A 14,796-nucleotide genomic window follows, 5' to 3' on the forward strand; every position below is an offset into this window, starting at 1 on the left:
AACCCCCCCCCCCCCCCCCCCCCCCATAAAACAGAAATCTTACCCAAAATAACATTTCATTTAACTCAATAAATTTAAGATAATTCGAAACAAAACATAATAAGCACACAAAGATAAAACGATAATTTCTTATATTTATTCTCATTAAAATTAATAATTTTAATATAGGAACATTTTACTTGGAACTTTTTTTAAAAAAAAATTTTAAAGATAAAAATCAAGGACATAAACGTCAATTTCAGACAATCTTTACCTTCGTGTTCTCCCAAACAACGCCCGGTCGTGTACTAAACTCCAATAACATAATAGTTACTTTTTTCACTATTCTCACATCCTGTCACTGCCACGTATACAATTTACAAGCTTCAACCAATCAAAACTTCTCATTTACAGAATTACATCACCGACAAGTAGCACTAACATGTCTTCTGCAAAAATATAAAATGAAGAGAGAGAAAAAAGAAGAACGTATTATAGATAGAACTTAACATTTTGATTTTTTTTCCGATGGCATAAAACGGTTCAATCTGTGTTATAGAGGCTAATACGTCGTCGTTTTATTGAATCTGAATCCAATATGGTGTTCTTCTGACGACGGCGATTCCAAAAAACCTACCGGCGATCGCTTCTGATGAAGTGAACATTCTAGAATCTTCGATTTGATCGGTGGATTTTCAATCTTATTTATTTGGTTGTTATTGATTTACTGAGAAGGAGGAGGAAAAAAAGGAATTCGATGAAAGGTGGTGTTGGTGGAGAAGTCGCGGAAGCTCCGGCGGGTCCACCACCGCCGCTAGAGTGGAAATTTTCACAGGTTTTTGGTGAACGTACGGCTGGTGAAGAAGTGCAGGAAGGTAATTTTATGTTAATTACAGTACTTGATTTTGATTATTGTTTCAGATGGATCCGTAGTCATTTCGGTGTTAGTGTATCGATTAGGGTTTGTTTATTGGATATTGATCTGTTATTTGGTCAATTGATTGCGAGTAGGATGAATCTGTTAGATTCCGATCCTGGATCTGATTGATTTGCATGTTGTTTTTTTGATCAATCGACTGTATGAACAGTATAGAACTGAACTTTACCAAGTATATGGAACTATAGTATGCTGTTCATTGTGAACTTTGCTTGGACAACATCAGTTGTCAATTTGTAGTGGAGCTTCTTCATTGTTAATTTTGGTCATGTGTTGAAGCATGTTTACTCAAATGTGAATCATAAGGGTGTAAGTACAGATGTGAGACTAGATTTCTATGTGCATTTGTATGAAATGTTGCTTCTACTTCTATTTTGGCAAATGCCTTTATTGACGTGCACGAGGACATTCTATAGTTCCATGTCTTGAGCTGCTTGAGATTGAGGGGGATGCTGCACAAAAAAAGGGATGCTTGCAAACCAACTTGTATTGGCTAAGGTGGGAGTTGAAGTAAGGGCTGATGGTAGGACTAAGATAACACCTTGTGAGACATTTTCCAAAAAAAGTAGAATCATTTTCAGAAGACTAACACCTTGTAGGATTTGTGAAAAGACTCAAGATTTCCATAGGGATGTAGGCTTGATTAGGCTAAGTGATTCATCATAAGCTGACTATTGGTTAAGAGAATTTGGTTTTTCTATTCTGCTGTAAATAAGATTATCCCTTTCACAAGAAGCACTTGAAATTTGTTTCTATTCTGCTGTAAATAAGATTATCCCTTTCACAAGAAGCACTTGAGATTTGTTCCAGTGGAGTGCGGTAGCATATTATATAGGCTCTCGACCCTCACCCCTGTCCCCACCGAGAACACGACCCTAGTCTACCATCGTATACCAAAGCCACTAAAGCAAATATAAACTAAACAAGAGTATACACTAAACAAGCAGGAATCAATACTAAACTAATACAACAAGGAGCAGCGACAAGAAAGAATAAAACAAAGAAACAGCAAACAGAGGGCAGAACTTGAACAAGACATAGAGGCCAGCAGTCAGGATTTGAACCAGAACCAGAACCAGATGGCAGAAGGCAGTAATAAAACACAAAAATTCAACAGTTTAATAGTATACATAAGGCAGAGATTGAACATGACAGTAGAGACCAAATGGCAGAAATTGAACACAAGAGTAGAGACCAATTGGCAGAAATTGAACAAGAAAATAGCAAGCAGAGGGCAGTCATAAGAATGAAAGGCAGAATACAGAAGGCAGAAATTGAACACAAGAAACAAAAGAAATTAAACAAGAAGAAACAAGAAATAGCAATCACAGAGGATGGGAGATCTTTTAAGGGCAGGAGGTAGCAATCACATTATTCATATGGACGGAAGTTGTTCAAAGACCTACAATCTCCAGGTGGACTTGGCTAAAAATATACAAGTGGAAGTAGAATCCAGATAGGTTATACCATCTAGTTGGGATTAAACCTTAGTTGTGTTTTTTTTGAGTATTGGTAACAAAAACTTAGTTGTTTTTACTACACGTACATAAAGCTTTAGACTGGTGTTTGTCAGGAACACAATCTTCCTAGTCTTGTTGGATTCTTGTAAATTGATATAGGGCTAAGTGGGATTTATGCTATCTAGTTTTGTTGAACCCTTGGAATGCCTAATAAAGCAAATTTTTATTACTCCCACAGTTTTATTTTACATGATGGTATTTGACTAGGTATGAAGTTTAGAAAGAAAGAAAAGACTCGCCAAAAGTACCTTTAGAACTTGTGTCTTAAAGATGACATAATACTTCTATGACTATAAAAGCATGTCATTAAGGGTGAAATTGGAAGTATAGAGTGAAAGAGTTAACAAATATGGACATATGCTATATTTTAGAACAAACTAAAAAGAAAGATGCTATGTGGAATGGAACAAATGGAGTATTACAATAAAATGTGTTCGAGGAGAAGCGGAATAGATATAGAGGATTCATATAGCGACTGCCTAAGTTGCTCGGACTCCCATGTTGACATGACGTGGGTGTGGGATCTACACCTGATCTGGTCAACCAGTTTTGGGTACTTTGACCAAATTTGAGGGAGAAATTTTGGGCAGATTCAATGATTTCTGTAATCACAACTAAAACTAAGGTGAAATTGAAGAAAATGGATTACCTTGTATATATAATTTTCTATTGCCCCTTTCTTTTTATCGTCTTCCAGGATTCTCCTCTTGATCAACATTTTCCACATAATATCTCATCACTTAGGTTTTAAAACTCTATTTTTAGACATTTGAATTATTTTTAGCCGAATCCCCGCACCTGTGGATCCGTATCCTCAAATCATAAAATTTAGAGCATTGAGGACCCGACCTCTAAATCCGCACCCGTATCGGACACCTGCACCCAAGTCCGAGCAACTTAGGGAATGGCAATTAGCTAGAATCGTTGATTGACTGCTCAACTCTATAGCTATTTTATGGATGCCAACAAATATTCCTCGTCTCATACATTTAATCATGAAAGCTTTTAGCAAGTTCATTTAATATACTTCATATTTTTCTGAGAGTAACTTATGCTGATATAGCGAAATCCAGAATGAAAAAGAAAGAAATTGAGGATATGCCTTTCAAAACTGTGCAACAATTCGTCATGATAATACGGTGCCCTGAGTTGTATGACATAGTTTGACTAGTAATAAAAGGTAATTCGTGTTGCCAGAAAGTAGTTGCTGAGACTTTGGTGTCAAGGTTTGCTGTAAGATATGTAGATGTGCCTAATATTATAAAACAGAATTCTTAGATCAGAATGCATTAGAAATGCAATTAATGTGCCTGATTTTGTACAGGGTTTCACAAATTGAGGAAGAACTTCTATTCAGCTCTCGCTATATTTAGATGTTTTATGATTCCTTTCTTTGACTGTCATGATGTGTATGTTTGTCTTTGTAATTGCAGTTGATATCATCTCAGCAATTGAGTTTGATAAATCTGGTGACCATCTTGCAACTGGGGATCGTGGGGGTAGAGTGGTATTGTTTGAAAGGACCGATACCAAGGAGGTAGGTTTCTTCTGTTTACTTTTAGAATATTTATTTACTAAAATTGATTGTTTTGATGATCATGTCTTTTGTGTGCACTGTGTTCTTTAGCAGGTTGGTAGTCGACGAGAGTTAGAGAGAGTGGACTATCCAGTTAGTCGGCATCCAGAGTTCCGCTACAAGACAGAATTTCAAAGCCATGAGCCTGAGGTACACTCCTCTTCTCTGTTCTTTCTATCAAGATGCAACTATAGATTAGGGTTGATTGCCACCACCTCTATTCTATGTTGTATTCCTCATCTTCTGTGCTTTCTGTCTTCTTGTTGATTCAAATAGAAGTATAATTTCTTCTACCACATCTTTCCATTCAGTTTGATTATTTGAAGAGTTTGGAGATTGAGGAGAAAATCAACAAGATCCGGTGGTGCCAAACAGCAAATGGTGCCGTTTTCCTTCTATCTACTAATGACAAAACTATTAAGTATTGGAAGGTAAGTTATTTTTTTTACTCACTTCTCTATTGATTCTTTGGTGGTGTATTGGCATTGTAGACGACCCATAAAAAAATGCACAGCAGATGATAGGTTGCTTGCGTAGTTTATTTTGTTGAATAACAAATGAGTCGTAATCTTTATTTTTAGGCTTAAGATACATATCAGCTTTATTGAGGAGTGATATTAATAGTTATATTTCAAGCTCGTAGTGTGACATGATCTCCTCTTTAAACTTTGTGGCTGTACTAGAACATTGTTGTTGTAAATGGAACGTTGACACTTGATGTGAATTTGTTTGTTGTTGGTTGGAATGTGTTTGAACAGTTTGCACGGATTGTTTGCAAAACAATTTTTTGTCTCATTGTTTTATGTCAGCGTATGAACTATTTTGTTCGTAATTTAAATGTAAAATAGTCAAGATATGATGTATTTCTTAAACTATATCCTTCTGAATGTGGCTATCTTATGTCACAGCTGTGTATCAATTTGCTGATTTCCTTTCAAATTGCTTTTTCCTGAATATTTTAGGTCCAAGAGAAGAAAGTAAAGAAAATATCTGAAATGAATATTGACCCTTCAAAAGCTGCTGGAAATGGCAGTGTAGCCAGTTCGAGTTTATGCTCCAGCCCAAAGCAGTGTCTTGCAAATGGTGGCTGTGGAGATAAAGCTTACAGTTCTTTGAGCAATGATTTATCATTTCTGCCTGAAGGCATCCCCTCACTCCGTTTGCCCATGGTAGTTGTTCTTGCTTAACCTATCATATTATGTTTGTTTATGATGCTGATGACATGTCAAGTTTGTCAATCTATAGCCTTTCGGTAATGTGCATTTGTGCCCTTTGGTCTTTTCAACTTTATCTAATCTTGCCTATCAAAAAAGATATGTTCAGTTTTATAAAATACATGTTGGGATAAAAATTTCATTGACTGCAGTTCAAGTGGATGTATTTTTATACTCCTGGTCATTTGAAAGATATTTAGTACTATGTCTGTAGGACTGTAACAGTGTAACTTAGTCAATAAGTTTCTTCTAATTTTTGAGGTCGGGTGCTACAGAAAGAAACACTAGGTCATTTGTGTATATGTCTATTTATTAAAGTTTGAATTAAACACACAAGCTAGCCTTTATATGCATATGCCTTTACATAACTTTTTCATGCTGCTATGTGCTTGCATGATTATTGGCCCACACCTGGGTGCTATTATCCTTCACATGTCAGGCTTGGATTATCTAAACATTCATGTCACTTGGCCTTGAATTTTTTCTTCGAGGGTATTAGAAATTTCCAAATTCCAATGAATGTAGCCTGCTTCATCCTCCCTAGGACAAATGCTGTTTGATAAATTTGACTTGAATCTCTTTTTAAATCTTGCATCTAAAAGCTTTGTATGTGAACTTTAGGTAACGAGCAACGAGACCAGCCTTCTTGCAAGGTGTAGAAGAGTGTATGCACATGCTCATGACTACCATATTAATTCTATATCCAATAACAGGTGAAGATCTTCATTACGGTTATAAATGTGCTTCACCTTCTTTTTGAGTTCTAGTCTATAAGAGCTTATGAAAATTTCTGTCCTTCTCTTCTCCACTTAGTGATGGTGAAACATTCATATCAGCCGATGATCTCCGAATAAACCTTTGGAACTTGGAAATAAGTAATCAAAGTTTCAATATTGTCGATGTCAAGCCAGCAAATATGGAAGATCTTACTGGTACATTTTCATGAGTTGATTTCAACTTAGGTCACAGCCATTCCCCCACCTTTCCAACTTTTACTACTATAAAATGCGCTCGTGCTTTTTGTCTGATACTTTTGACTTTAACTAGATATTTTTTTGTTACTGCAGAGGTGATAACATCAGCAGAATTCCATCCTACACATTGTAACACATTAGCTTATAGTAGTTCAAAAGGATCAGTTCGTTTAATAGATTTGCGGCAGTCAGCATTGTGTGACTCACATTCTAAATTGTAAGTATCACATTATCTTTTGTATTTCTGTTCTGATGGGTTTATTTCTTCGTTTGTTGGCTCTAAATTGTGAGTATCACATTAACTGTACATGATAAGATCCTGGAAGATCTAGGTGTTATCAACATGGGAACACTGGAAAATTTATTTTTCAAGTTCAAAGTTTGTATTTTTAATTACTTCTTCATAGCTTTAATAAATTGGGAATTTTGGCGTTCCCTGTATGCAGGTTTGAGGAACAGGAAGCACCTGGTTCAAGATCTTTTTTCACCGAGATAATTGCTTCAATTTCAGATATAAAATTTGCAAAGGATGGAAGATACATACTTAGTCGTGACTACATGACCCTTAAGGTTGGTTTCTCTGTCTTTACTGGATCTCCATATTTCAGTTGATTGATTGGAGAGGTGCACATCAAATTTTTTTGGTACTTCACGTTCTTATTATTAAATCAGTTGAAGATATGCCTCTTCTCTGTAAAAAATGCATTTGTAAAGCAGAGTTCCTTTTTTTTTTTGACAAGTAAGGTAATTTTATAAATGAAACCCAGCATCTGAGTGGTTGCTGGTAATTATAACCAATTACAAAAAAATCCAGAGCCCTTAGTGATTATGAAGAGAAATAATAAATCAAGCATGGCCCCTACATCCTGTGTATCATGTACATCTGCCATATCGCTCCAAAGGGAAAGCATAGAAATGCAAAGAAACTTGAGACTAATAACATTTTCCAATTTGTCTTAAAAAGTTCTAGAGTTCCTTTCTCTCCATATGATCCACCAGATTGCAGCAGGGATGACAATACATAGTTTCAAGTCAAGACCACTCATTCCCCCTATAGTCCAATCTTGAAGAAACGCTAAGACATCTCTTGGTATGGAACCCACTTGATTCCTAACATAATGAAGAGGAGGTCCCATAACTGAGATGTAAACTTACAGTTAAGAAAAAGATGATTGGTGTCCTCCAATTGTTCTTTACTGAGAGGGCATCTACTGCCAATGGTCATTCCTCGCCTCTGTAAATTTCATTGAGTTAGGCACTCATTTTTGCCCGCCAACCAAGTGAAACACTAAACCTTGTAGGGGGCGTGGTTTTTCCAGATTTGTCTTCATGGCCAAGAGGTTTTGCCCTTTCCAACAGATGCACCAGGAAAGTGCCATCCTTTTTGCCTTTCCAACAGATGCAATCTGCTTTGTTAGGAGTAGTAGTGCAGGAGTAAAGTTCTGGATTTAAAAGAAGTGTTCTATCGACTTCCCAATCGTTACAACTTCTCTTGAAGACGATATCCAGCCTTGGGAAGAGTTGTAATCTGCAACATATGCTGCCTGATTAACTGCCAGTGTACAAAGGTCCGGAAATTGCAACTTTAAAGGGGTATGAACTATATGTAAAACAGAGTTCTGAGAAGGTGAAGTAAGAGTGTGCCATGTATGTCCTTCCAAACACAGCCAGCAGGCAGCAGCTATTTTGGGGTTTCATTATTCATTAGTGGCTACCCTCCACCACCACCCCCAACTAAGAAACACGTTTTTTCAGGTTTTGTACTTAAACTATGCCTTCCATTACCCCCTGACGGCCTGAACTATAGCTTTCTAGGGTTAACTCCCCGATGCAATGTGCGGAAAAAGGTTGGTTGTTGGTTTTGCTATGAAGATAGAAGAAAACTAGTTCTTCTACTATATTTTCTCTTTTTTCTATTGAAATTAGGAATGGTCCAAAAATTAGGACCTGTATGCTTTGGGGGTTTCAGTTAGGGGATTTACCTCTCTACCTACACGAGGTAGGGGTAAGGTCTTCATACTCTCTACATGTGTTGAGGTATGGTCCAATGCTTTGGGTGGTTCCAATTCCCAGGGCCCGGGCGATTACTAGCTATTCCAACTTCATGTTCCCGAGTTGCAGGGAACAATTCAAACTGAGGCAATCGTTTTGGATTCGCTCCGCCGTACAGCCTTGCTTCCCATTGTAATTGCCGTTGTAGCACGTGTGTGGCCCAACCCATAAGGGCCATGCGGACTTGACGTCATCCCCATCTTCCTCCAGCATATCACTGGCAGTCCTTTGTGAGTGCGGCACACCTTTTTGTTTGTTTTGGAGCCGTTTGTTTGGGTGGGGCGTTCTAAAGCCACTACGTACCACACCACCCGGTGGGTTTTACCTCTCTACCTCCTTGAGGCAGGGGTAAGGTTCGCATACACTCTAGTCTCTACCCTTCCCAGACCCCACTTGTGGGATTACACTGGGTATGTTGTTGTAATTAGGGGTTTTTCTTTCAAAATATAGTGTTTTCTTGGCTTGAGTCGGCTTCCCACAACTATATAAAATATTCATTTTCATCCTCAAGAAGGTGTGTTTGGTTTTCAAGAAGTTTGAATGAACTCAAGCACACAGAAAGTGTCAACCACTTGCTACTGCAGTGCCCAGCTGCCTCAGACCTCTGGAATATGTTTTGTTGTCTTTTTGGTCTTTCCTGGGTTAGGGATGCTCTTGAAAGTTGGAGTTCACGGGAAGTTGACAAAGCCATCAAGAGTATGTCAATGATGATCCCTGGTGCTATCTTTTGGTGTTTATGGACAGAGAGGAACAAAAACTGTTTTGAGTGATCTAAATGTGTTATCTACCATGGGTCTTTCTCAAAAACAAGTGAAATAGTCTTGAGTTTGATGAGGATAAAAGAGGGATCTGATTGTTTATTCAAATTGTTTTATGAATATAATTGGCTAGTTTGGTGGAGTCATTGCACTTGAAGAATTGAATTATGGTTTAATCTTTATGGTTTGTCTTAACTTAGGAACTACTCCACCTGTATTTTTATTTTTTGATAAGTAAATGTGTACTGCATAAAAAGGATAACCTTGAATGAAAGATGCATTTCAAACAGTAGGTTATTTTGGCTTAACCACTTGATAAAAACACTTTTGGTGTTTGTCAAACACCAAAGCAAGCTCGTTTGACTAGCATGTAAGACAATCCAAACAATCTCTTAAAAGCAATCTCTGTTGTGTGTGCACACATGGCACACCTACACAGACAGACACACACACTCACTCTCTCTTATGCTGGCACAACTCTAACTTTTTAATTCCTGCTAGGTCTAGTTTTTTCCAGCATTGTGTATACTGTAGAAGTTTATATTCTTTCCATCATTGTCAGTAATTTTTTTTCCCTATCAACAAACAATGTTCCTTTTGTTACTGAACAAACCTTACCTTTTCAGCTATGGGATATAAATATGGATTCAGGTCCAGTTTCAACATTCCAGGTTCATGAATATTTAAGACCAAAGGTGAATTACTCTTGCCATCAAAGTGTTTTGTGAACTTGGTTATTTTTTCGTTTGTTGAGCTGATCAGCAAGGCATTTTGTATTTTCTGCAGCTTTGTGACTTATATGAGAATGATTCCATCTTTGATAAATTTGAGTGTTGCCTTAGTGGTGATGGTTCGCGAGTAGCAACGGGGTCTTACAGGTGTGTAGAATTTCCTTTCAGCTTTGTCTTACATATTATTTCTCCACCTCTTCATTTTTCAACAAATGATTACTCTCATATCAGCAATCTTTTCCGCGTGTTTGGTTGTGCTGCGGGGAGCACTGAAGCAACTACCTTGGAAGCAAGCAAAAATCCTATGAGGTACCTAAGACAAAATATTTTTGATTTTGTGGTGTAATATGCCTTAGTCTGATGGCTTTGATTGTGCTCCTCCAGAAGGCAAGTCCAGACTCCTTCAAGGCCATCCAGGTCCCTGAGCAGCAGTTTAACACGTGTTGTCAGGAGAGGTATGCATTTTCACACACGCTTATTATATGCATGTATTTTAATTTGTGATACGTAATTAATCTTTTATGCATGAACTTTTTGTCCACTGATCTTAATATACTGTCTGTCTTATGTTGTGCACACATTGCAGGAGCAGATAATGCAAGTGTTGATGCAAATGGAAACTCATTTGATTTCACGACAAAACTGCTTCATCTGGCATGGCATCCGACTGAAAATTCCATAGCCTGTGCTGCCGCAAACAGCTTGTATATGTATTACGCATAAGTCATAACAGGAGATGTAGTTTCTTGGCTAGCATTTTTGGGTTGCTTTTCGGGAAAGGCTTTCTTTCGAAGCAACTTGAGGTTCTACCATTTCTCACTTCCAGGTGCCTCAAAAAGGTGTAGGTCCATGCTTTTGATGTCAGGGTCCAGATGTACCTGAAAGGATCACCAACATAGCAACTTACGTCTTCGTGAGTGGACAGATGGCGTGGGATTCTTGCTCCCTTCTCCCTGTTTCTACTTCACCCTTTCCCAAATCTCCTATTTTGTTGGGTTGAAGTCATGAAAGAATGTCATTGTAGGTTCCTTACAAGCAAAACTGTTGGATGTGCAAATTTGCCACTAGTTCTAAGCTAAATGTAGCTTTACTTGGAAAAGAGCAGCTGCTAACTTGCAATGGCGTTAAGCTTATTTTCTTGGATAGCGTTATTTTTTGTAGGTTAACTTAGTGTGCTTTTTGCTATAGATTATTAACTAAAGTAATTTTTTTTCTTTCTGTAAACGAAGTTCAAGAGAAACTGCATTTGTTTACCTGTATTCTTTCCTTCGGTGAAGTGTGGCTGGTACTGCTAAATTTCTGTCAACTTCAGAATCTCAGTTTTCAATTTGTTGGATAAAAATTGTTAGTTTTACTTTGCTTCTGGACCAATTTGTGACTAATGTGAAGAGACATTTGTATGCGTGTAGTGTGCATATAGCTCTTGGCTTTTTGACTTGTCAAGTACAGGCAAAGTTGGAAGTTTTACAAGTAATCTTTGCCTAAGTGCTGTTATTTCTGTCTTACCCAACACAAAAACAGTTGGGACTCCCATCAATGAATTAGTGTTGTGAAGAACATTGGAAAAGTACTTGGCTCTCTCCTTAAAATACACAGGTACAATATCCCTTCTTAGGGGAGGGAACGTTATGCAAGAATCTGCATCCAAGTTCCCTTAGAACTACCGGCGGAAACAGGAACCATTTCTTATAGTTTGATGTTTGAATATTTTTCGATCAATTTAATAAGAGGCCAAGTGGAAAAAATAACATATTCAGTAAAATCTCACAAGTGAGGTTTGGGGAGGGTAGAGTGTATGGGGAGGATTGAGTGTACACAAACCTTACCATTACCTCGTGGAAGTTGAGACACTACTTTCGATAGATCCTTGAATAGTGCGATAATGGGAACACAGTAAACAACTGATGATGCTGAATATCAAAAGTAAGAATTACAATAATACAATTAGTACAAAGCAAGGCAGTGCAAAACATATATGCAAGAAACCATAACAACTGCAAGGTGCTCCATACTACCACCTAGCCAAATACTTGAATAGGCTAGTAATAAGACAACTCTTAACTACCTACTATCCTTATCCGCAACTTTCATTTCCTCCTATCTAAGGTCATGTCCTCTATGAGCTGAAAATGAATCATACGACTGATTTGTAAAGTTTGGTGTAATTTTGATAATGCGAGATTGAGCTTTTATCACGAAATATGAAATAAATATTTACCGAGTAGCAATGATATTTGATTAAGCAAATGAGCACATAATTAGTTTCGATTGAACGAGCAGGCCCGTATCATTATTTAAGACATTTAAATAAAAAAAGAATTGGGTCATTTCACTATCGTATAAGTAAGTTACAACTCCCTTAGTGAAAATTAAAGTTGTTGGTTTCTGGTGTAAATACTGTTGTTCAGGTATTTAAAAATTCAGACTGTGTTCATTTGATATTTTGAGCATATTGGGAACTCTAGAGCTTGAAATGGAGTGATTCTTGCGACATTTTTCTCGATTTAATATGGGGGTTAGTATCCAATCCTCATTTCAACATTCTCTCATGATTTCTTTTATAATTTTCATTCCTTATCCGTGAATTTCTTGGGGGAAATTTGAGGTTTTATTAGTTTGGACTCAGTTTTTGATGAAAAATGTATATTTAGGATTCTTATGTTATGGGTAAACTGATTTTGACATAAACTTGTTGATTCATCAACTATTGTCATCATATATATAAGCTTGAGAATATAGGGTTTTCATAGTAAAGTTAATGTTTGATATATTGAGGATTTCAAGGTCAATTTTAACTCTATTCTCGATGAAATTTCATATTTGAACTCCCCTAAGTATGAATAAGATATTTTTCAAGAAATATTTTATATTTGAGTCGGAATTTCGGACCCGAGTATTGAAGAGTTTTCTCTTAAACTTGTGTTTTTAGTAAACTATAGTTTTGAGTACGATTTCAAATCATTTTTCGTTACAATTTCACTTGTGAGTTTCAAAATCTTTGGGTATGATGATTTTCTTTAAGAATTTTTTATTAACCCTCAACCCTCAGAAATTACTTTTTGGGTCGATTTGGACCCGGTTTCCAAAATCAACTTTATGAGTGTTTGTTGTTCATGATTTATTATTATGATTCTTCATTTGATTAGATACTTTGGATTTGGAGACTCGTCGTAAAGGGAAGACTCAAGTGCCGAGTTGATTGTAATTTCTTTTTGTAATGAACTAGTTGATCATTTTTGGAATTTTTCATGAAATTAACCCTTTCGATATTGATATCGAGTCATTTTTGACTGAGTTTTGAAAGTTGGTTTCGAACATTGAGTAAACAGTTGAGAATTTTGTAAATTTTTATTTTAAAAGGCTAAAGTTGTTAAAAATGATTTTCGGTGTCTTTTAGAGGTCCGAGTGTCGAAATGGAATTCCGTCGATTCCATCAGTTTTGAAATGTGGAAATTGATCTATGAAAGTTTTCTATTTTATATTTAGAGTCTTATTGAGGATTTGAGGTCCTAAATTTGAAAGTTATGAAAATTTAGTCTTTGGGTTGACTTGGTCAACATTCGGGGTTCGAATGCTCGGATCGGAATTTCGGGAGTTCCGCTGGATTCGGGGATGATTTTTGGCCTAAGGTCTTGATTGAATTTTCAGAGGTCCCGAGCTTGATTTGACCTTTTTAGGCGTTATGCTAATTTTTTGTGACTTTCACGAATGTCGGGTCAAGAAAATCTTAGATTCATGTTCCACAGTTCCATTGAGTTCGTAACGTTGAGTTTAGTCAATTTGCATATATGTTTTATGTGTATGGAGTTCCGAGTGAATCCTGAAGGTACATTCGATGATTTGAAAGTTGGTTGTTTTTCTAGTGTCTGATGACCTCATGATCACGAATGATCTTCGTTTTCACGAGGGTCACGTTTGTGAAGGCATATTTGCTTTCACGAATAGTCAAGTGGATAGACCTTCACAAAAGCGAAAGCTTGTTCACGATCATGACCTTCGTGTTAGAGAAGGCTAGTTCGTGAAAGCGAAGGCCGAGGATTTTATCTGAGGTTCGCTTTTGCGAACAAAAGTTTGCTTTTGCGATATCTGAGAGGGCTTTAGACCTGCAAATTCAGGGTTTAACACCCATTTTTCATTTTTGAGCTTTGTAAAATCCTTGGAGGCGATTTTGAAGGGATTTCTTGTGCTAAATCATTTGGGTAATCTTTTGTGACCCTAAAACTTCATTTCCCTTTGATTATTTATAGATTTTAACATCAAAACTTGGAATTTTGATTGACAAATTGCAAGGTTTTCCAAGAACTTGAGGTCTAAACTAAAACAATGATTGTGAACTGATTTTAACCCCTTTTTCGAAATGGTTTTCACCAATGAGTTCCAAATATCGTGAGTAACCTTTTCAAGTAAATATTTTTGAATTCATACCTAATTTTTTTGGAATTGGGTTTTTGAGTTGATTGACCCATTTGTCAAAGTTTATGATATGGATATTGTTATTTCCCGAATCTTATTGTCATTACTTGATTGAAATAGATTGTGTGTCTTTGGACGTTGTTCGGAAAGGGAAAACTCAACTCTTAGATTGACTATTTGATTGAATTAAGACAAGTGATCGTTTAAACCTTGTAAATCTAGTAGTATCGTGTATTTTCCTTCATTGTGTGTGTTGGGAAGTAATGTGAATGAGGTGATTGGTTCGTTGTTCCACTTGATTAATCTTAACAAATAAAAAGAGGATTAATGAAAAGGCAAAGTGTTGATCCTAATGCTTTGTGAATTGCCATGTTGTGGACCCTATTTGGTTGATTGATGAAATGCTTTGATAGCATTAATGTAAACATGAATTGCTTGAGTTGTTGCATCTCCCTTAGGAATCTTTTTTGAAAAAACTTTATGAGGACCTCTGTAATGAGTTGGGGGAGCATTACGTATAGTCCCTCCATTATAAGACATATTTTACATTTACGAGCCATCTTTTAGGAATTGCGCGCACTACAAGAAAATGTATTTATAGCTACGGAATCTAAGCTACCAATCTAAAACTCGTAGCTATTA

General features: G+C 36.7%; 1 protein-coding gene across 2 annotated transcripts; it reads left to right on the top strand.

Annotated features, from left to right (window-relative positions):
- The first annotated feature begins 480 nt into the window (after window positions 1-480).
- LOC102586381 (serine/threonine protein phosphatase 2A 55 kDa regulatory subunit B beta isoform-like) lies at window positions 481-11,100 on the top strand. Of its 2 annotated transcripts, none has more exons than XM_006367637.2 (14): window positions 481-854; window positions 3,870-3,973; window positions 4,064-4,162; window positions 4,324-4,443; window positions 4,975-5,181; window positions 5,848-5,939; window positions 6,040-6,158; window positions 6,294-6,417; window positions 6,647-6,770; window positions 9,637-9,705; window positions 9,797-9,888; window positions 9,973-10,050; window positions 10,126-10,196; window positions 10,328-11,100. In XM_006367637.2, exons 1-14 carry the CDS (start codon window positions 737-739, stop codon window positions 10,462-10,464), a joined length of 1,554 nt encoding a protein of 517 aa, XP_006367699.1. In that variant the 5' UTR covers window positions 481-736; the 3' UTR covers window positions 10,465-11,100. The 2 variants fall into 2 exon arrangements, with proteins under 2 accessions (XP_006367699.1, XP_006367700.1); XM_006367638.2 differs by having other exon boundaries at window positions 4,067-4,162.
- The last annotated feature ends 3,696 nt before the right edge of the window (window positions 11,101-14,796 follow it).

This window comes from Solanum tuberosum, unplaced genomic scaffold (genome assembly GCF_000226075.1).
Source record: "Solanum tuberosum cultivar DM 1-3 516 R44 unplaced genomic scaffold, SolTub_3.0 scf00877, whole genome shotgun sequence".
NCBI lineage: Eukaryota > Viridiplantae > Streptophyta > Magnoliopsida > Solanales > Solanaceae > Solanum > Solanum tuberosum.